At 46.6% G+C, this 20,324-nt stretch overlaps 1 protein-coding gene across 1 annotated transcript in view; it reads right to left on the bottom strand.

The window, feature by feature from the left end:
• Nucleotides 1-815: 815 nt before the first annotated feature.
• Nucleotides 816-20,324, bottom strand: part of mxd4 (MAX dimerization protein 4) — a 39,211-nt gene continuing 19,702 nt past the window's right edge. The window contains exons 4-6 of the mRNA XM_065003762.1: nucleotides 9,625-9,739; nucleotides 6,875-7,037; nucleotides 816-2,788 (exon numbers count right to left, since the gene is read on the bottom strand). Of these exons, the coding sequence (XP_064859834.1) occupies nucleotides 2,592-2,788; nucleotides 6,875-7,037; nucleotides 9,625-9,739 (475 nt within the window). The 3' untranslated portion in view covers nucleotides 816-2,591. The remainder of the gene's footprint in view (nucleotides 2,789-6,874; nucleotides 7,038-9,624; nucleotides 9,740-20,324) is intronic.

The following is a 20,324-nucleotide window of genomic DNA, read 5'->3' as shown; positions in this document are numbered from 1 at the left end:
GTCACGGTAAAACTATGGTAGTAGAGTAGAGTAGGGAAGGTGCCACCGGGAGGAGGGAGGGAGGAGAACACCACGAGCTGCCTTCATTGATTGGATTTCTCCTCCCTTCTCCTCACCCAATGGTTTCCTGTTCAAAAACAAGTGCATTTCATAAACAGAGCTAAAACAAAATGGCTGCCACAACAACAAAATAAACAGTTTAAACCCCATAATCAGGTTGACTGATTGAACCCCAATAATGACCAGCCAGGGCGAGTGAATGGAAGCTGCCATCGGGAGTTACCAGTATGGTCAGTGTTGACTTTAAGCGGCGTGGCAGGCAGGCGTCAAGTGGGTAGGGCGTACCTGGCAACCGCACCAGGGGTACACCTTGAGGAGTACTCGATGGAGGCAAAAGGGGCTCAAATCAGTTCTTCACGTGCCCCTTCTTCACTCAAGGAGGAGACAGATTTACAATTTGGCTTGGGGTGGAAGGGGTTAAAACAAAGTGTTCATCTACTCCGAAAAGGGGTGGAGCTGGGGGGCAAGGGGGTGGAGCTGGAGGAGTGTGTAGCAGGGTCAAGACCTGAGTAGGGATGGAGGGAGGAGGAGGGAGGGGGGCACACGACAACAGTCACCAAGGCACAGAATGACATTGGGGAGAGATCTAGAGAAGGGGGCAACCAGGTTCCTAGTTTCCCTGTTCTACACTCTCTCTACCTTCAACTAGCCTGGCCTTCTGTCTGTCTGCCTGTCATATATTTATATAGATATACTCTTCTTTTTTGTCTTTTCGTTAAACGAGAACATTTAGGAAAATAGAATAGAAAATATAGACTACAGTATCACTTTCAGTGACCGATAGCTGTTTTTTTTTCATTGCAAAGTTTTTCTAAGTCTTTTGTGATTTTTTTGTTTGTTCTTTTTTTGGTCTCAGACCTGCCAAGTCGTGGACTGGCCCTTTCTGAAGTGTTGGAATGCCAAGCTCTAAGGATTACGAGACAAACTCAGGCCTAAACGGTTAAATGTTCAGAAGGCCAAAGATGCCTCTTCCGTCAATATTTTATACTAGTGTGCATGGCTTTGGAGACAGTGCTCTACATTTCTAAGAATACATTACATTGGTCTTTTACAATGTCCCCAAAGCTTCAGAAGTAGTATCTAGCTAACAGATATAGCAGAGAAAATACACAAATCTACCTTTGAGTTAGAGAAATGAAAGCATTGTTATGATTAGTTTTGATGCAATACCTATTCCTCTACAGAGAGCTGATCATTAGAGCTGGCTTTTTATTCTTATGCACTTCTAGAGCTTTGACTTGTCAATGTGTACCGACCGTGCACACACACACTTACGCATGCACGCCTGCATACATACACACACACGCACACACATACACACATCTAGAACTGTTGGAGCTAGGAGTAGACTGATGACAGCAGGGTAATAAATGGATCTATTAGTGAATAACAAGAATGGTTAGCCTGATCTTGCTGATCCACTGTCTTCCCCTCCAAAATGCCCAGTTGTCCTCTATAACTTAGTAAAAGAGGGCAATCATGCTGCCATTTTGGGACAAAATTGACCCACCAGAATCGCTTAAATGCTTGAGAAAGCAGTATCTTCCCGTGTTTTATTGCTACATCAATATGCTACTGAAAAGTAAAGTATGGTTTTCGATTCTGGGGATGCACCGTGTGTGAATATTTAGGGAATAGGGTGCCATTTCAGACACTTGCACCATATAGGGAATAGGGTGCCATTTCAGACCCACTTCTAGTGTTGTGTTCAGTAGTGTGGAGTAGTGGTTAAGGAACTCAGCCAGAGGGAGAGATATGAATTTGTTGCCCTTAGAAATATTGACCCTAATGTCCAGTACATTTGGTAACATTGATTGGGGTTTGCAGATTAACAAGAGATGTTCCAATAGAACACTCCAATAGAACACTCCAATAGAACGTTCTTTTTTTTCTCCATCAGAAATTGTGCCTCATTCAAATGACGGAGTTGAAGTTTGTCCCCAGCTAATGCTCTATCCTATACCACACGCACACACACACAAACACGCACACGCACACACAACTATGCCACACACACACACACACACAACTATGCCACACACACACGCACACACACACAGTTAAACACACACGCTGAGTTCCCATTGACAAGTCAAAGCTGTCTGCCACCACACCACAGAGGTCCCCAACAAAACCACAAACTGCTCTGCTATATCCGAGCCTGCAGCCACAACAACAGGTAGAGGTGAGGGAGGTCTGGGGGTCAGGTTAGGCAAGATAAGGGGTGATAGGATAGGGGTGAGGTAGGGTGTGGTGTAGGGGTTAGGACAGGAAAAAGTCAGGAAGTCAGCCACGACAGGAACGTCTACAGTCTACTTCCTGGTTCCAAGGAATAAGCTCCAATGGGGACATTGGGGAGGGGGAGACCACAGCCGCTGTTTGCTGGGGGGTGGCTGATGACCGCGTAGCGTGGAGGAGGTGCGTGCTGGGGCAATGTTAGGGGGGGGTAGGAAGGGAATAGGAGGGTACGCGGGGCTGGGGTCATAGAGGGCTGATTGGAGGTGTGGCCCTCAGGGGCCCCCTGGTGGCCCCTAGCAGTGGTGCGGCTGCAGTCTGTGGGAGGAATGCTGTGTGTAGCTGGCGTCGCTGGAGCTGCTCTGCAGGTTGTAGTCCTCCTCCTCGCCGTCCAGGAGGCCGTCGTCACTGATGCTCTCGTCCACGCTGTCCCCCTCGCCCTCGCCAAGCTCACCCTCGCCCAGGGGGGACTCCATGCCTTCAATGTCCACCTCTGCATAGAGAGAGAGGGAGAAAGACAAACTGTTATTCTCCACATTTCATGGAATAAAATCAATAACTACAACAGGACTTTCAGAGAGATAGAAACAAAAACAAAGAGAGAGAGATGGAAAGGGAGGGAGGGAGAGAGAGGGAGATGGTGTGTGTGTGTGTGTGTGTGTGTGTGAGAGAGACAGAGAGAGAGAGGGAGATGGTGTGTGTGTGTGTGTGTGTGTGTGTGTGTGTGTGTGTGTGAGAGAGACAGAGAGAGAGAGGGGTACAAAACAGCGTTGTTGTATTTTGTTCGTGTTGAACTTTGGGCACGTACACTGAGGAGGCCTCTCTGTGTGTCGCCGGGCGGATTAGGGCCGGATTTAGACGGCCATTAACTTTGTATAACAGGCAGGTCTCTGTACTACCTCCAGTAATCCCTCCCCCTACTGATAAACATCCCCCACGTGTTTACCACCCTCATGATCAGTAAACAACAACACCCGTCTCCTACACAGGGGCCTCCAGGAGCCAAGTAGGAGAGATACTGTATACATTTCTTCCACTAATTGGTATGTTGACAAATCAAATCAGATTTTTTCACATCATATATTTTTCAGAGCTGATCTGATTGGTCAAAAGACCAACTAGTGAGAAAATATCAGAATTGGACTGCATGTGCAAACGCAGCCATAGAGCTTGGTCACCTCGGTTCCCATTTTTAAAAAATGGCTGGAACGTGGTCATATGATTCGAGAGAAGCCATCCATGTCATCGCCCAATAAACGGTCATTTTGAGAGTTTCATACAAAAACTTTGAGGGATTAACTTAAATGAACTTCATTTGGGATAAGCAGAAGGAGCAGAAATGGCATCTTAACTGCACCAGCCCCTTATAGCTCAGCCTAGCTCCAGTCTAGCTCCAGTCTAGCCCCAGCCTAGTTCCAGTCTAGCTCCAGCCTAGTTCCAGCCTAGTTCCAGTCTAGCTCCAGCCTAGCTCCAGTCTAGCTCTAGCCTAGCTCCAGCTTAGTTCCAGTCTAGCATCAGTCTAGCTCCAGTCTAGCTCAAGCTTAGTTCCAGTCTAGCATCAGTCTAGCTCCAGTCTAGCTCCAGCTTAGTTCCAGTCTAGCTCCAGTCTAGCTCCAGTCTAGTTCCAGTCTAGCTCCAGCCTGGCTCCAGTCTAGTTCCAGTCTAGCATCAGTCTAGTTCCAGTCTAGCATCAGTCTAGTTCCAGTCTAGCATCAGTCTAGTTCCAGTCTAGCTCCAGTCTAGTTCCAGTCTAGCATCAGTCTAGCTCCAGCTTAGCTCCAGTCTAGCTCCAGCCTAGCTCCAGTCTAGCTCCAGCCTAGTTCCAGTCTAGCATCAGTCTAGCTCCAGTCTAGCTCCAGCCTGGCTCCAGCCTAGCTCCAGTCTAACTTCATCCTAGTTCCAGTCTAGCATCAGTCTAGTTCCAGTCTAGCATCAGTCTAGTTCCAGTCTAGCATCAGTCTAGTTCCAGTCTAGCATCAGTCTAGTTCCAGTCTAGCATCAGTCTAGCTCCAGTCTAGCTCCAGTCTAGCTCCAGCCTGGCTCCAGCCTAGCTCCAGTCTAACTTCATCCTAGTTCCAGTCTAGCATCAGTCTAGCTCCAGTCTAGTTCCAGTCTAGCTCCAGCTTAGCTCCAATCTAGCTCCAGTCTAGCTCCAGCCTAGTTCCAGTCTAGCATCAGTCTAGCTCCAGTCTAGCTCCAGCCTAGTTCCAGCCTAGTTCCAGTCTAGCTCCAGTCTAGCTCCAGCCTAGTTCCAGTCTAGCATCAGTCTGGCTCCAGCCTAGTTCCAGTCTAGCATCAGTCTAGCTCCAGCCTAGTTCCAGCCTAGTTCCAGTCTAGCTCCAGTCTAGCTCCTGCCTGGCTTCAGTCTAGTTCCAGTCTAGCATCAGTCTAGCTCCAGTCTAGCTCCAGCCTAGTTCCAGTCTAGCATCAGTCTAGCTCCAGTCTAGCTCCAGCCTAGTTCCAGTCTAGCATCAGTCTAGCTCCAGCCTGGCTCCAGTCTAGTTCCAGTCTAGCACCAGTCTAGCTCCAGCCTGGCTCCAGTCTAGTTCCAGTCTAGCATCAGTCTAGCTCCAGCCTAGTTCCAGTCTAGCATCAGTCTAGCTCCAGCCTGGCTCCAGTCTAGTTCCAGTCTAGCATCAGTCTAGCTCCAGCCTGGCTTCAGTCTAGTTCCAGCCTAGCATCAGTCTAGCTCCAGCCTGGCTCCAGTCTAGTTCCAGTCTAGCATCAGTCTAGCTCCAGCCTAGTTCCAGTCTAGCATCAGTCTAGCTCCAGCCTGGCTCCAGTCTAGTTCCAGTCTAGCATCAGTCTAGCTCCAGCCTGGCTCCAGTCTAGTTCCAGTCTAGCATCAGTCTAGCTCCAGCCTGGCTCCAGTCTAGTTCCAGTCTAGCATCAGTCTAGCTCCAGCCTGGCTCCAGTCTAGTTCCAGTCTAGCATCAGTCTAGCATCAGTCTAGCTCCAGCCTGGCTCCAGTCTAGTTCCAGTCTAGCATCAGTCTAGCTCCAGCCTGGCTCCAGTCTAGCTACAGCCTCTGTGTTTAGTAATACTGTGAGTGACAGCAGAGTAGCTTGACCTTGACCCCCGGGCGTGACCTCTAAACCAGGCCGGGCTCAGCAGGAGTGTGTGGTCTTCACCAGGGGTCAAGAGGGGCGTTGTGTGTATGTGTTTACAGGTGTGTGTGTCTGTGTGTGTGTGTGTGTGTGTGTGTGTGTGTGTTTTCAGGTGTGTACAGAGTAATGCACTGGCCTGTAGTTCTCTCAGGCTCTGTACAGATTGAGGTGTAGGCGAAAGCACTATAGGAGTCCATCAAGTCAACAATGTGTCCAGAACAGACAGGGAAGGAGAGGCATCACAATAGACTAGAGCATGGTAGAGGGAACTAGGTTGTATCAAGGGCCTGGAGGCTTCAGGGCAGTATCCACTCTATGTAGTAGAGGTTGAGGTCAGGCAGAGTCCTGCACTGAAGCTGTGGATAGTATTGATCTTCATTACATGTGGATCAGTGCTTCTGCTAGATAAGGAGTGGTTCAGTGGACTATTCAGCTGTTTTAAGAAACAGTTATATCGGATCAAGTGAAGAGGTCAGGGCCCCTCAAGCCGAGTCAGTGGCTTTAACGAAGCTGCGAACAATATAGAGAATTGGTCTGTATAACTTGGCTTGGTTATATACAGATGGGGTCGGTGACCTGTTTGCATTATGTATGGATCAGTGGCTATACACAGTATAGGGATTTGTGTGTCTGTACAGATGTAAGATCTTAATTTGATCACCCTGTTGCAGGAGTACTATCTTTTGCAGGATAATACTTGTGGTGTATTTGAGGTTTAAAAAGGCTTCTAAAGTTTGTTATTTCCACTTTGTAATTTCAGATCAAATTTCCCCTTACAAAAAATGTATAAACGCCTACAAAAATATAAATGAATTATAATCCACATAATAATTCACATTTTCCTGCTGTAGCAAACTGGTAGATCATTGGCTAAGGTAATGCAGTGGTGTATAGGGGTTCTGTTTGGTGCTGTTTGGTACTGTTTGGTGCTGTTTGGTGCTGTTTGGTGCTGTTTGGTACTGTTTAGTGCTGTTTGGTGATGTTTGGTGCTGTTTGGTGCTGCTTGGTGATGTTTGGTGATGTTTGGTGCTGCTTGGTGCTGTTTGGTGCTGTTTGGTACTCTTTGGTGCTGTTTGGTGATGTTTGGTGCTGTTTGGTGATGTTTGGTGCTGTTTGGTGATGTTTGGTGATGTTTGTAACATACTATATCTTGTGGAATAGATTAATTCTGTGCTAGAAAATACTGAGTGTTCTACTTAAGAGCTGCAGTGCTGCCAGTTCTTGCTCCCCTCCCCTTGACCACTAATTAGTTCATTTACGGTCATTGACTTGACCTAAAGAGTCCCCACATCTGGTTCTATTGATCCACATCAGTTGTTAAATCAAAGGGGGGTCAAAGGATAAATGGAAACCACATTCATAGGTTACTAAAGGCTTCAGGGAGTCGTGTGTGTGTGTGTCATGCGGGTGTCCCAGCGTACCTTGCTCTGAGTACCTTGTATCTCGTGTGTCATGCGGGTGTCCCAGCGTACCTTGCTCTGAGTCGGTGGAGATGGTGGAGCCTAGGCTGTCGGTTCGGGTACGTTCCACGCCTCCAGGCATCACCAGCTGTTCCAGACGTCGTTTGAGGTAGCGGTGCTCTCTCTGGAGCTGCTCTTTGGTGTTCAGAGCCTTTCTGTCCGCCTCCTCCAGCTTCTACAGGGGAAACACACACACACATTTAGAATGACATTGGGACACACACACACACACACACACACATTTAGAATGACATTGGGACACACACACACACACACACACACACACACACACACATTTAGAATGACATTGGGACACACACACACATTCATAATGACATTGGGACACACACACATTCATAATGACATTGGGGCACACACACATTTAGACTGACATTGGGGCAAACACACATTTTACACTTGACAGACGTGTTCAAATACATGTGTATTTGAGTATCTGGTATTTAAAATACTTTTTCTGTGTATTTCAGTATTTTCAAATACACAGCCCAAAACAAGTACTTTTATTTTAGTATTTGAATGGTTATTTGTAAAAAAAAAAACAAATTGTCTACCAAATTGTATTTGACAGTATTTTCAAATACTTATTTCAAATACTGTTTTCAAATACCTGGGTTAAATGCACGGGAGTGTATTTTAGTCAGTGTATTTTGAGAATTTTAAGTGTATTTCAGTGTATTTTGAGAATTCTGATAGCTTAAACTCAGCTGTTTGGAGGTTGAGCAATATGCACACACGTGCATGCTCTCACATTAGTGATTATTATAAGGAAGTGAAACCATAGCAACAACATGACTTCAGCTGACCCAACGGGCAGATATTACTCACACACTACCCAGATTGCGACACAATTCCAACCAAGGGATTTTTAAAGAGGGGAAGAACAAGACAACGAACCAAAGCGCTGTAATCCTGTGCTTTTACAGATTCCTACTAACCAAACTACAAGCGTAGATATTATAGCACCAGTACACCAGAGGACAGGCCTATGTATCGTAAACAGGATGTGAAGAGTTAAATCAGGGTTTTTCCACCGACCACACAGTCCGTGCAGCAGCTGTGGAGAACTAGACTGTAACCATCTGAAGTCTCCTGCATCGCAACGGTAAAGCCACAAACTGGAATTAGTTTGGCAACTAAAGTACAGTCCTGCCACTTGGTTTGGTAGAAAGTTGAGGGACCTGGTTAGAGAAATGTAACCGTTCCCAAATTCACCGATGAAGTTCTATTCTTTAAGACTCAGTCCGCTGTCACTTCAGATTGTAGCTTTAATGCAGGAAGTAAACAATGTTGTAGCGCTTGCGGTTTCGTAGCGGTTCAAAAAAAGAGTATCCACTTCCCTTCGTAAACGGTCCTTCTGCGGTCCTGTTTACCGACCGTATTAAGCTTCCCTCCGCCTTTTCAACATCTAGTTTTGGTTTACATTTGGCTGAGTGGTCAACTAACGTGAAATCAACAAAAGTGTCCCCATGTCATTGCATTTAGGTTAGAAGTTGGGTGAAAAAGACTAAATTCCTTTAGGTTGATTACTTTTTTCAAAGCCAGTCAGTTTCCCACGCTGATTCAATGTCATCACCATTTTTTGGTTGAAAGGACATTGAAACAACGTTGATTGTTTTTGCCCAGTGGGTTGTCACTTGGTGTACATGAGCTGCAACAAGTAATGAACTGTAGAGAGGGCTGACCCAAAGCCAACCCCAAATCCAATTATAACGTTCAACCTCATATCTGAAAATCATCCCCATCTGACTCCAGAATTTTTTTCTCAATGTTCTTAAAGTTTCTCTTTGTTGACTTATCATTTGTAATGAGCAAGGGGGCTTTTTTTCTTCCCTGGTCTAGGGGATGGGAATGCTACTTTTTGCACGCTTGCCATTTTTTTAAGGCTTAACGGCTCTGATTGAAAGATTAGAGTATGTTTTCTTATTTTAGGAGAGCGAGAGAGAGAGAGAGAGACAGAGACAGAGAGAGAGAGAGAGAGAGAGAGAGAGAGACTTAAAAAGAAAGATGTAGAGAGAGAGAGAGCAAGAGAGAGAGAGACAGAGACAGAGAGAGGAGAGCGAGAGAGACAGAGAGAGAGACTTACAAAGAAAGATGTATAGAGAGGGAGAGCGAGAGAGAGAGAGAGAGGGAGAGAGAGAGACAGAGAGAGAGAGACAGAGAGAGAAAGAGACTTACAAAGAAAGATGTAGAGAGAGAGAGAGTAAGTGCCTGGCGGTGCAGGGAGACTCTGAGGAAACAGCAGCTGAGCACTGAGCCTCTGAGGTAGGATCAGGAGGTACTTCCTGAGGACAGGGAGACATTCCTGACCTACTTCTGTCTGTCTGTCTGTCTGTCTGTCTGTCTGCTAGTGGGTAACTCTCTGGGGTCCTTTAAAAGGAAAAGGAAAAGCTCTGATGCAGTAATTTATTCACCTCTGGAGTGCGACTGGGCCCAGTGGCATAATTATGACTTATTATGATTACAGTACAGCCTTTCAAAGGCCTGTGGTTTTGTGATTTGACGTTCAAGAACTTTCAGTTTCTGTTGTTCTGGAATTAAAGTATAAGATTATGTCTGTGGCCCGTAGAATTACAAACCATAGAATGATCTTCCAAAAGACACCAAGTTTGGTGACATCATATTATGTTCATTCTAGTAATTGTACTTCTACAGTGACGTCCCTGATATGGCAATTCTAGAAGGACGCATTTAAAATTCAGCGTGGCTCTGGTTGTGGTTGTGGCTCTGTGTGGTCGTGGTACCTTGATGTGCATCTTGGCCCTTTTCAGCAGGCTCAGTGTGGTGTGTCTAGTGCTGTCCGGACCCAAAGGAACCAGCTCCTTCAGCTGCTCAAGGTACAGCCGTAGTTTGGCACGTCTGTAACACAAACAACCAGAGGTGGAGAGTGGTGAGGGAGTGAGTTGAGTCAGCAACATGTACAAGAAAGGCTCCTACACTGCAGGGTCAACACAGGTGAACTAGAGATCCGTTTGAAGTCATCTGTGTGGTAGAAACACAGAGGAGCACAAATGCACGCAGAGACTGAGAGGAGATGGGGGAGGGAGAGTAGATGGCAAGAGGTTCGCTAGAGAGCGATCCTAATCACGTGACTGTTTTGTTGGTTTTCAGTGTCATATTTTCCTCTGGAACTCAACCACAATGCTTATCAGGTGAGGGGGTGGGGTCAAAGTGAAACATGCTGGGAGCATACACATCCTGGTTGCAATGTTCATTCCGGCAGAAAAACAATAGTACAAACCCCATGTCTCTACCATATGTGGTTCCAACGTTATAGACGATTCACTGTGAGAATGTAGCATGTTTACGGTGAAGGGAATGTCAGCACAGGCATGATCAACAAGGGGTCACTGCTCCACAGAACTCTGTGGCGCTGCTCCAGGGCAGAACGGCGCCAACGTCCATCGTCAACTGACAAGCTAACTAGTGGCTGCAGGTTCGGGAGTGAAAACATGGGCTTTTTCTACATGAATTCCGCTGAATACAAAACTAAATAGGGACTAAATATATATTTATTTACAAAGAGTATTTCCCTTTAAATTGCCATAGAAACGTCCCCTGTCAAAAGAGATTGATCGGCAATATAGACAATGAAAGCCAAGGATATCAAGTTGATTTTGATTGGCCCAACCAGCGGCAACACCAACAAATGGTACCACCCCACAACACCAAATATGGAAGAGCTACAACCAAGATTGGAGCAGTCTAAACTAGCAACTGTCCCAGCAAATTAACGCTCTTACTTCATCAACACTGGCAAGAACAAGTATATTAAGGTTTTAATATTGTAGAGAACAATCTAATGATTCATTATATGTATAATGACATAGGGCAAAGAAATCTAGTGTTTGACGTTCATTTTGTAGCATCCTCTTGAATTGCCCCGTTTTTCTCTACGTTGTACTGTGAACGTCCTACACTCTATAACACCCAGCTTCCCCAACTGCTCTTATCACACACCCACACATGCAAAACACACACACACACACACACACACACACACACACACACACACACACACACACACACACACACACACACACACACACACACACACAACCATACATCCACTTTCTATTCTCCATACATCCCCACACACACGCTCCCACACACTCAAGCTTGTGGACGGAGTGTGTTGAGAGAGCGGCAAGGGTCGAGTGCAGGTCGCACGCACTCACGCACACACACGCACGCACTCACGCACACACACACACACACAGACACACACACACTCCTTCTGCAGGTTTAATGGCCTGTCCAAACAACACAGCCATGCAGGTTGCATAACCCCCGACAGCCGCAGTGTGTGAGTGTGCTTTGTCACATTATGTCATAGTACAGAGAGAGACAAAGAGAGAGAGACAGAGAGAGAGAGGACAATATGCGTGTGCTGAGCACTGCCTCTGGTAGCAGGAGAGCCAAAGAGATGGGCTACGTCCCAATCGGCACCCTATTCCCTACATAGTGCACAATGTGCTCTGAAAAAGTAGTGCACTATCTAGGGGATAGGGTGCCATTTTGGGATAGAGGCCGGGGCCTTTTACGTCAACTCGTGAGCAAACGGTTGCACTAACGAGCACCCAAAATGAATTGTAAACTGAAAATTGAAAAGGGTAATCAAACATCAATAATGTGTGGGCCTTTTGGTCTCACAATGGGGGGAGGAGAGGAGGAGAGGTGGTGCAGGAATACAAGCTGACCATTTATGACCAGCCAGGGATGAAGAGATGATGGAGGGATGGAGAGATGAATGAACGATGCTCAGGCAATATGCTAGAGATGATATTCCACCACCATAAAACATGAAATCAACATTTAAGGAGAGATATTATCTTGATGCATGTTTTAATCAACATTTCAGGAGAGATATTATCTTGATGCATGTTTTAATCAACATTTAAGGAGAGATATTATCTTGATGCATGTTTTAATCAACATTTAAGGAGAGATATTATCTTGATGCATGTTTTAATCAACATTTAAGGAGAGATATTATCTTGATGCATGTTTTAATCAACAGTTAAAGCTGCAAAATGTAACCTTTTTGGAGCCAGACAAAATGCACTTAAGAAATGTGAGTTATAAATCTGTCATTCTCATTGAAAGCAAGTCTAAGAAGCGGTACATTTGATCAATGTGCACTATTTCTAGGCTTCCCTTTTGGTTTTGTACAGCAGCTTCAAACAGCTGGAAATACAATATTTTTGGTTGTAGAAAATATATTTCACAGCGGTTTAGATGTTACAATGATTCTCTACACTATACTATCTTGTTTTGTCACATAAACTGAAATTAGGCGAACCTATAGAATTTTTGCAACCAGGAAATGGCGGATGCATGTTTTAATCAACAGTTAAGTACAGATTGTACCTTAATGTATGTTACGGTCGTAAGCTTACAAATGACCTAATCTATGTCCAGTCCCAAACCGGTCACGACATGGGCTACACATCTCCAGGGCCTGACAGCCTGACACACTGACCTAAATATCACAGGCCTATGCCTTTACTGTCTCCTCTACTCTCTCCAGGCTATATCTCCTCCTGCCAGACTCATGGCAACGCTGGCCAAGAAAAACCCACACAGGTGTTCTCAGAAAGACGTCGTAACGTGAGTCGACCACCCCCAAAACCAAAGAGCACATCACACGGCCAAGGCATCTTTAGAACCAAAATGGCCGCTCTGTTTGTGTCCTAGTGGGATCAGATCCTCCACTCCTATCCTATACTACTCCTATAGTCAGTTTGTGTCCTAGTGGGATCAGATCACCACTCCTATCATATACTACTCATATAGTCAGTTTGTGTCCTAGTGGGATCAGATCCACCACTCCTATTATATACTACTCATATAGTCAGTTTGTGTCCTAGTGGGATCAGATCCTCCACTCCTATCCTATACTACTCATATAGTCAGTTTGTGTCCTAGTGGGATCAGATCCACCACTCCTATCATATACTACTCATATAGTCAGTTTGTGTCCTAGTGGGATCAGATCCTCCACTCCTATCCTATACTACTCCTATAGTCAGTTTGTGTCCTAGTGGGATCAGATCCACCACTCCTATCCTATACTACTCCTATAGTCAGTTTGTGTCCTAGTGGGATCAGATCCACCACTCCTATCATATACTACTCATATAGTCAGTTTGTGTCCTAGTGGGATCAGATCCACCACTCCTATCATATACTACTCATATAGTCAGTTTGTGTCCTAGTGGGATCAGATCCACCACTCCTATCATATACTACTCCTATAGTCAGTTTGTGTCCTAGTGGGATCAGATCCTCCACTCCTATCCTATACTACTCCTATAGTCAGTTTGTGTCCTAGTGGGATCAGATCCACCACTCCTATCCTATACTACTCCTATAGTCAGTTTGTGTCCTAGTGGGATCAGATCCTCCACTCCTATCATATACTACTCATATAGTCAGTTTGTGTAACTCTTTTCATAGCTACTTTTATCCCATTTTGTCCAAAAAGGGGCTTTAAAATATATAGACTTGTATATAGACTTTTCCACTGTCTTATTGACTGTATGTTTGTTTATTCCATGTGTAACTCTGTGTTGTTTGTGTTGCACTGCTTTGCTCTATCTTGGCCAGGTTGTAAATGAGAACTTGTTCTCAACTGGCCTACCTGGTTAAACAAAGGTGAAATAAATAAATTGCCTTCTGTTTTCTAGGATAATGCATGACGCCTTTCTTTGTCCTAGCTAGGCTTCCTTCCTTCCTCTCCTCCAGCTCCAGGCTTCTCTCCATGTGAACAGTAAACTGGTTCTAACTGCAGACTGCCTCCAGGCTGTCCTCAGGTCATCCCTCCATTACAATCAGTCTAATCACAGACAGGCTGCTAGCTCTCTGGCTGAGGAGCCCAGCACACCTGGGTCTGTTGTGAACACGCACACACAGCTGCATGTACACACATGAACACGCACACACACAAGCAAGCTCACACACATGAACGCTTGCAAACAAACAAACACACACACACACACACACACACACACACACACACACACACACACACACACACACACGGGGTCCTTGTACTTATCCCATGCTAGTTGTTTCTTTTTCACGGCAGGGCGTTGCCTGTGTTTTATAGGAAGAGAGACCCTCTTCCTCCCAGCCCACTCCATTAGGAGGTCATTATAAGACCCAGACAACAGAAGGTGAACCGTTAGACTAGCAGCCATCTTCTCTCCCCAACATCAAACATCGTTATTCCCCTCTAACCTCAATTAGAATGGCACCTTTCACTTCAGTGTGTTTAATCATTGTGGTCTTCAGAAAAACGTACAGCATTTCTATGAAAATAGTAGAGCAAAAACATCTTGCAGGTGCAGACAGGAATTCAGCTGAAAACGAGGGCTGTGTGAAAGTGTTCCAGCGCTTTCATTCCTATTTCTCCCAAGGGGGCACCTACCCCCCCTCGTCTCCCCCACCCCTAATATGTTACCCCACCCTGGCTGCCAACACCAACACACCCTCCTCACCCTCCACCCCACAGGAGAACAAGTGTCTTCAGAGGAGGATCAGGGGTGGGGGCCTCCACCCCAACACCTCCAACCTGCCCCACTCTCCCCACTCCCCAGCCCACATGAAGCAGCTGGACCCAGGCCAGGGGAGGCCAGAGGAAGCGGGCAGGAAGTAGGCCGAGGGCCGTGGCTGGGGTCCGATCTGGTGGTGGAAGACTACTTTCTCCTCTGGCTGGAAACATCCGCTCAGTGTGCTCAGCTGCACTAGGCAGGGCTTGGCAAACACATCATCCGAGCGTAACCCGAGCCAATGGGCGACCATCTTGGCTCTATAAAAAAAATGTATAACGAGGCGTAGCCCCTCCATAGTCCCCAATTCCCCTCCCTCCTCCTCTGGAGATTTACCACTGTTTATTTACCTGGAGTCAGTTCCAGATCCACACCTGCACAGAGACCTGGTCTTTAGTATCCTAACTGTCCTGGGTGATCTGACCTGAAACCAGGTTCTGTTTATCACAACAGCAGTGAAACAGAGTTCTGTTTGGACACCTCATACCAGGTAAACACAGACCTCGCTCGGAGGGGGAGAGAAACATCAGTAAAGTATTTTAGGATGAGATGATGGATGGAGTTTGCCGCTATGTCATTCTCCAATAAATGTTTCATTTTACCCCCCCCCCCCTATTTTAAAAAGTAGATGATTATTCGATTTGACTTTCCCTCCCTCTCTTTCTGACCCAAACCTTGCATGTCAGAGGCTATGAACCAGTTGTTCTCATGCCTGGTCATCTCACTCCAGAAACCTCGCAGTGTGTGTGTGTGTGTGTGTGTGTGTGTGTGTGTGTGTGTGTGTGTGTGTGTGTGTGTGTGTGTGTGTGTGTGTGTGTGTGTCCCTCCCTGACAGATCCTTGCTGCTACGTACTTATGTTTGTTATTAAACCAGACCCTGGTCACTCAATATTTATCAAGACTGCCTGGCTGACACACACACACACACACACACACACACACACACACACACACACACACACACACACACACACACACACACACACACACACACACACACACACACACACACACACACACAATAGTGTCCTTGAAAAGGGATGCCCATTTCATTCTGTTCCCGATACACAACGTTGAGACCGAGCTACTTCACATTTCTCATTCCAATTCATCAGGGTGGGTTGAAAATAGTATCCCCTTTTATGTTCCTGTGAATAGGAACCTTTGATGATCCAGACAGCAGACATGACAGAGAACTGGTTGATCTGAACACACTATAAAGTGCTCATATTTACCTATGGCCAAACCGGTCTGGGAACACTTCCCCATAACGACCCGTATGACTGGAAACACATCAAGGTATGGTAGCATACAGACACGGCTGTATTAACATCAGAATATATATGTATATATATATATATATATATAGCTACATAGAGACATATATCTATCTATGTCTAAATATCTATGGTTGACATTATAGTGAGTCTAAGGGCTTGTGACATAAGGCTCTAATATGGATTATAAAGACTCATAAATGGTTATTAGCCTCCAGGCAGTGCTGTAGGTCTCTGGGATAGACTATAGTCCCTCTACTGTTGGGCCCTGGTGGATTGTAAGGGTTTGAAGTAACAAGACTGTAAAGCTGGCTCTCTGGACTGTTGTGACCGCGAGAGGCGAGGCCCATTCACGGTCACGTCCAAGAGGAAGCCACCTGACCGCTGTCATTGGCTGCTGAGATTGGGCTCAGTCGGGTGGTTCATTTTGTGAATTACTCAGATGTCTTTTTACTAAACCCTTCCGTCCACTCACTCACTCACTCACTCACTCACTCACTCACTCACTCACTCACTCACTCACTCACTCACTCACTCACTCACTCACTCACTCACTCACTCACACTCACCACCACCACTCACACCACTCACCACTCACTCACTCACCACACACACACACACACACACACACACACACACACACACACACACACACACACACACACACACACACACACACACACACACACTTAAAGGCTTAATGCCAAACACAAAGCAAAGGCTTAATGCCAAACACAAAGCACCCACTGGGAAAAGCGATCCCCAACTCCCTTCCTTCAGAACACCGTGTCCACATTCTAATCAGTCCTACTTAACATAACCCACTACCCTAACCCAACTCCCTTCCTTCAGAACACCGTGTCCACATTCTAATCAGTCCTACTTAACATAACCCACTACCCTAACCCAACTCCCTTCCTTCAGAACACCGTGTCCACATTCTAATCAGTCCTACTTAACATAACCCACTACCCTAACCCAACTCCCTTCCTTCAGAACACCGTGTCCACATTCTAATCAGTCCTACTTAACATAACCCACTACCCTAACCCAACTCCCTTCCTTCAGAACACCGTGTCCACATTCTAATCAGTCCTACTTAACATAACCCACTACCCTAACCCAACTCCCTTCCTTCAGAACACCGTGTCCACATTCTAATCAGTCCTACTTAACATAACCCACTACCCTAACCCAACTCCCTTCCTTCAGAACACCGTGTCCACATTCTAATCAGTCCTACTTAACATAACCCACTACCCTAACCCTCTCACTTTGCTTTGCTTGCTTTACATTATGTCTTTTTGAATGACAACAGCCCATAAATACACACACACACAAACACACACCGACCCGTGGATGTGGAGGAATGAGCAGCACGCCTGCGCCTGGCGCTGGACCAAGCCTGTTCGTTCTAGTAAAGGTCAGGGGTCAGCAGAAACACTGCTGCGATGTTTCCCCTCGCTCGCCAGGCCAACTCGGTTCGTCATGTTTGGCCGGAAGGAGAAGAACCCACCCTGCCGTGCCTGACGCGCTTGTTTTGACTTCAGAACAGAGACCGAGAGAGACGTCCACATTGTTCAAAGAATAAGAGAGGAGGAGAAAGACATGAGTTAATGTCCAGAACAGGAGGGAACATAGTCGGACTGGCTCTGGAAAACATACTCCGCCATCCTCTTTGTTTCTAATTCTGACCACTTCAACTCAAAACAGAACCCCCGGTTCATCTGGTGACAAAAATGAAAGCCTCATTCCCTTTAAATTGATACTAAGCTGTTTACCAGATATGGGTCATGACATTACGACACACTCCAGGGGAAAAAACCTCTTAAAAGCTTCATTTAAAAGCCGAAAACGTTTAACCTAAGTAGTTCTAAATGCCCCCATGGTGTTAGCCTACTCTACTTCAAGTAGTGTAAGTGGTGTAAGTGGGCCTGAGCTGGATCGCCTGTATCGTATCGCCACGGTGGGTTTATGGAATTTTGGGGTTGCCAAGTATGGTGAATGGTTCCACATCTGGCAACCAGACAGACAGACTGAAGGGGGGAGGGAGAGGGGACGGAGAGAGAGAGGGAGAGAGAGGGAAAGAGGAGAGAGAGTGAAGGAAAGAGAGAGAGAGAGCGAGAGAGAGGGAAATAGGGGAGAGAGAGAGGGAAAAAGGGGAGAGAGAGAAATAGAGAGAGAGAGAGAGAGAGAGAGGGGTCTAAAGGAGAGAGAAAAGGAGAGAGAGGGGAAGTGGGACAAGAAAGAAGAGATCCAGTCCCAGCCTGGGGGCTAGCAGACACAGAACACAACACAGAACACAGCCCTCCTCTCCTCATCAGTCTCTCTCTCTGTCACCCTCTGGTCCTCAGCCCCTGCCCAGGCACACATGTTTACATTAACGAGAAAGAAGAGAAGAAGAGATCTGATGGGCCGACCGCACCATCCTCAAAAACAGCGGAACGGAGAGAAAAACAAGAAAAGAGAGACAGTCGTCCCATGTGAAACTGGCTTTGTGGTGAGACACAGCCCACGCCATCAGTGGTGTAGTGGAGGGCAGACGTAAGTAAACACGGTTTCCACACTTGTTTCTTTTGCTTGACAGTTTACACATTGAAAGTACAGGGTGTGTTGCTTTACTCACCGCCACTGGCGATAAGAGTTTACCCATCAACTTTTTTACCACAACATCACTGCACGCAATGTACTGTATGATAATAGAGAGAAAGGAAAGAGAGAGAGAGATAGAGAGAGAGAAAGAGAGGAGAGAGAGAAAGAGGGGAGAGAGAGCTAGAGAGGGGGGAGAGAGAGAGAGAGAGAGAGAGACAGAGAGAGAGAGAGAGAGAGAGAGAGAGAGAGAGGGAGAGAGAGAGAGAGAGAGAGAGAGAGAGAGAGAGAGAGAAAGAGAAAGACAGGTGAGAGCGATAGAGAGGGGGGTCTAAAGGAGAGAAAGAGAAAGAAAGAGAAATGGAGAAGGAGAGAGATAAAAGACAGGCAGACAGAGGGAGATGATTTCCTTTCAGATATGAAATGTCAGTTCTCTGGAACAGACAGTCAGGCTTTATTTGTTTTCTGTCAGCGAGGACGACACACCCACTGTGAGAATGTATGCGTGCGTGTGTGTGTGGAGTGTTTGGTGACAACTGTGCGAGGCGAGACAGAGACACAATAGGCCCCATCAACACACACACACAGACCTGGCCACAGAAACATGGGCTATGAGTCACGAGGCTCCGTCTTTAGCACGCAAGCGACTGAAACCTGCGTCAACACAGCAACCTAGCAAAACAACACAGTGTACGCCAAGGAGTGAGTGACACGGTCAACGTGGCTAGCTGAATTAGCCTACTTCAGCAGGAAATGCCTAAGTCTTCACACACGTTTTGATTTGTCTCTGTTGCCATAGAAAACAACAGGTTTATTGTTGTTCAGTCGTTGGTAGTATTTTCATGTCTAACTGGAATGTCCATGACTATTGGAATGCCTTGTTGCGATTGGTTTCGTTTGTCTCTTTCCAAAACTGAAACTAGCCCTGGGGTGACTGAAACTGGCCTTGGTGTGACTGAAACTAGCCCTGGGGTGACTGAAACTAGCCCCGGGGTGACTGAAACTAGCCCTGGGGTGACTGAAACTAGCCCCGGGGTGACTGAAACTAGCCCGGGGTGACTGAAACTAGCCCTGGGGTGACTGAAACTAGCCCTGGGGTGACTGAAACTAGCCCTGGGGTGACTGAAACTAGCCCTGGGGTGACTGAAACTAGCCCCGGGGTGACTGAAACTAGCCCGGGGTGACTGAAACTAGCCCGGGGGTGACTGAAACTAGCCCTGGAGTGACTGAAACTAGCCCTGGGGTGACTGAAACTAGCCCTGGGGTAACTGAAACTAAAGCATGTCAGATTAAAAACACCTTTGATTCAACATGCTCTGTATATACAAAGGTATGTGGACACCCCTTCAAATAAGTGGATGAGATGTTCGACGAGCAAGTCTCCACATACTTGTTGGTCATGTCGGGTACCTCTGTCGCGTAAAAAGCAGACGTAGTGTACAAAGCGCCAAAAAAGAAGAACGAGTGACAATAGAGAATAGGAAACGAGTGAGAATAGAGAATATGAAACGAGTGAGAATAGAGAATAGGAAACGAGTGAGAATAGAGAATATGAAACGAGTGAGAATAGAGAATAGGAAACGAGTGAGAATAGAGTGAGTGAGAATAGAGAATAGGAAACGAGTGAGAATAGAGAATAAGAAACGAGTGAGAGTAAAGGAGTGGCCTCCCGGGTGGCGCAGTGGTTAATGGCGCTGTACTGCAGCGCCAGCTGTGCCATCAGAGTCCCTGGGTTCGCGCCCAGGCTCTGTCGTAACCGGCCGAGACCGGGAGGTCCGTGGGGCGACGCACAATTGGCCTAGCGTTGTCCGGGTTAGGGAGGGCTTGGTCGGTAGGGATGTCCTTGTCTCATCGCGCACCAGCGACTCCTGTGGCGGGCCGGGCGCAGTGCGCGCTAACCAAGGTTGCCAGGTGCACGGTGTTTCCTCCGACACATTGGTGCGGCTGGCTTCCGGGTTGGATGCGCTGTGTTAAGAAGCAGGACTTTCAACCTTCGTCTCTCCCGAGCCCATACGGGAGTTGTAG

Source organism: Oncorhynchus nerka, linkage group LG18 (assembly GCF_034236695.1).
Source record: "Oncorhynchus nerka isolate Pitt River linkage group LG18, Oner_Uvic_2.0, whole genome shotgun sequence".
Lineage (NCBI taxonomy): Eukaryota > Metazoa > Chordata > Actinopteri > Salmoniformes > Salmonidae > Oncorhynchus > Oncorhynchus nerka.
The sequence above is the reverse complement of the archived record's forward strand: the minus strand, read 5'-3'. Positions and strand labels throughout refer to the sequence as shown.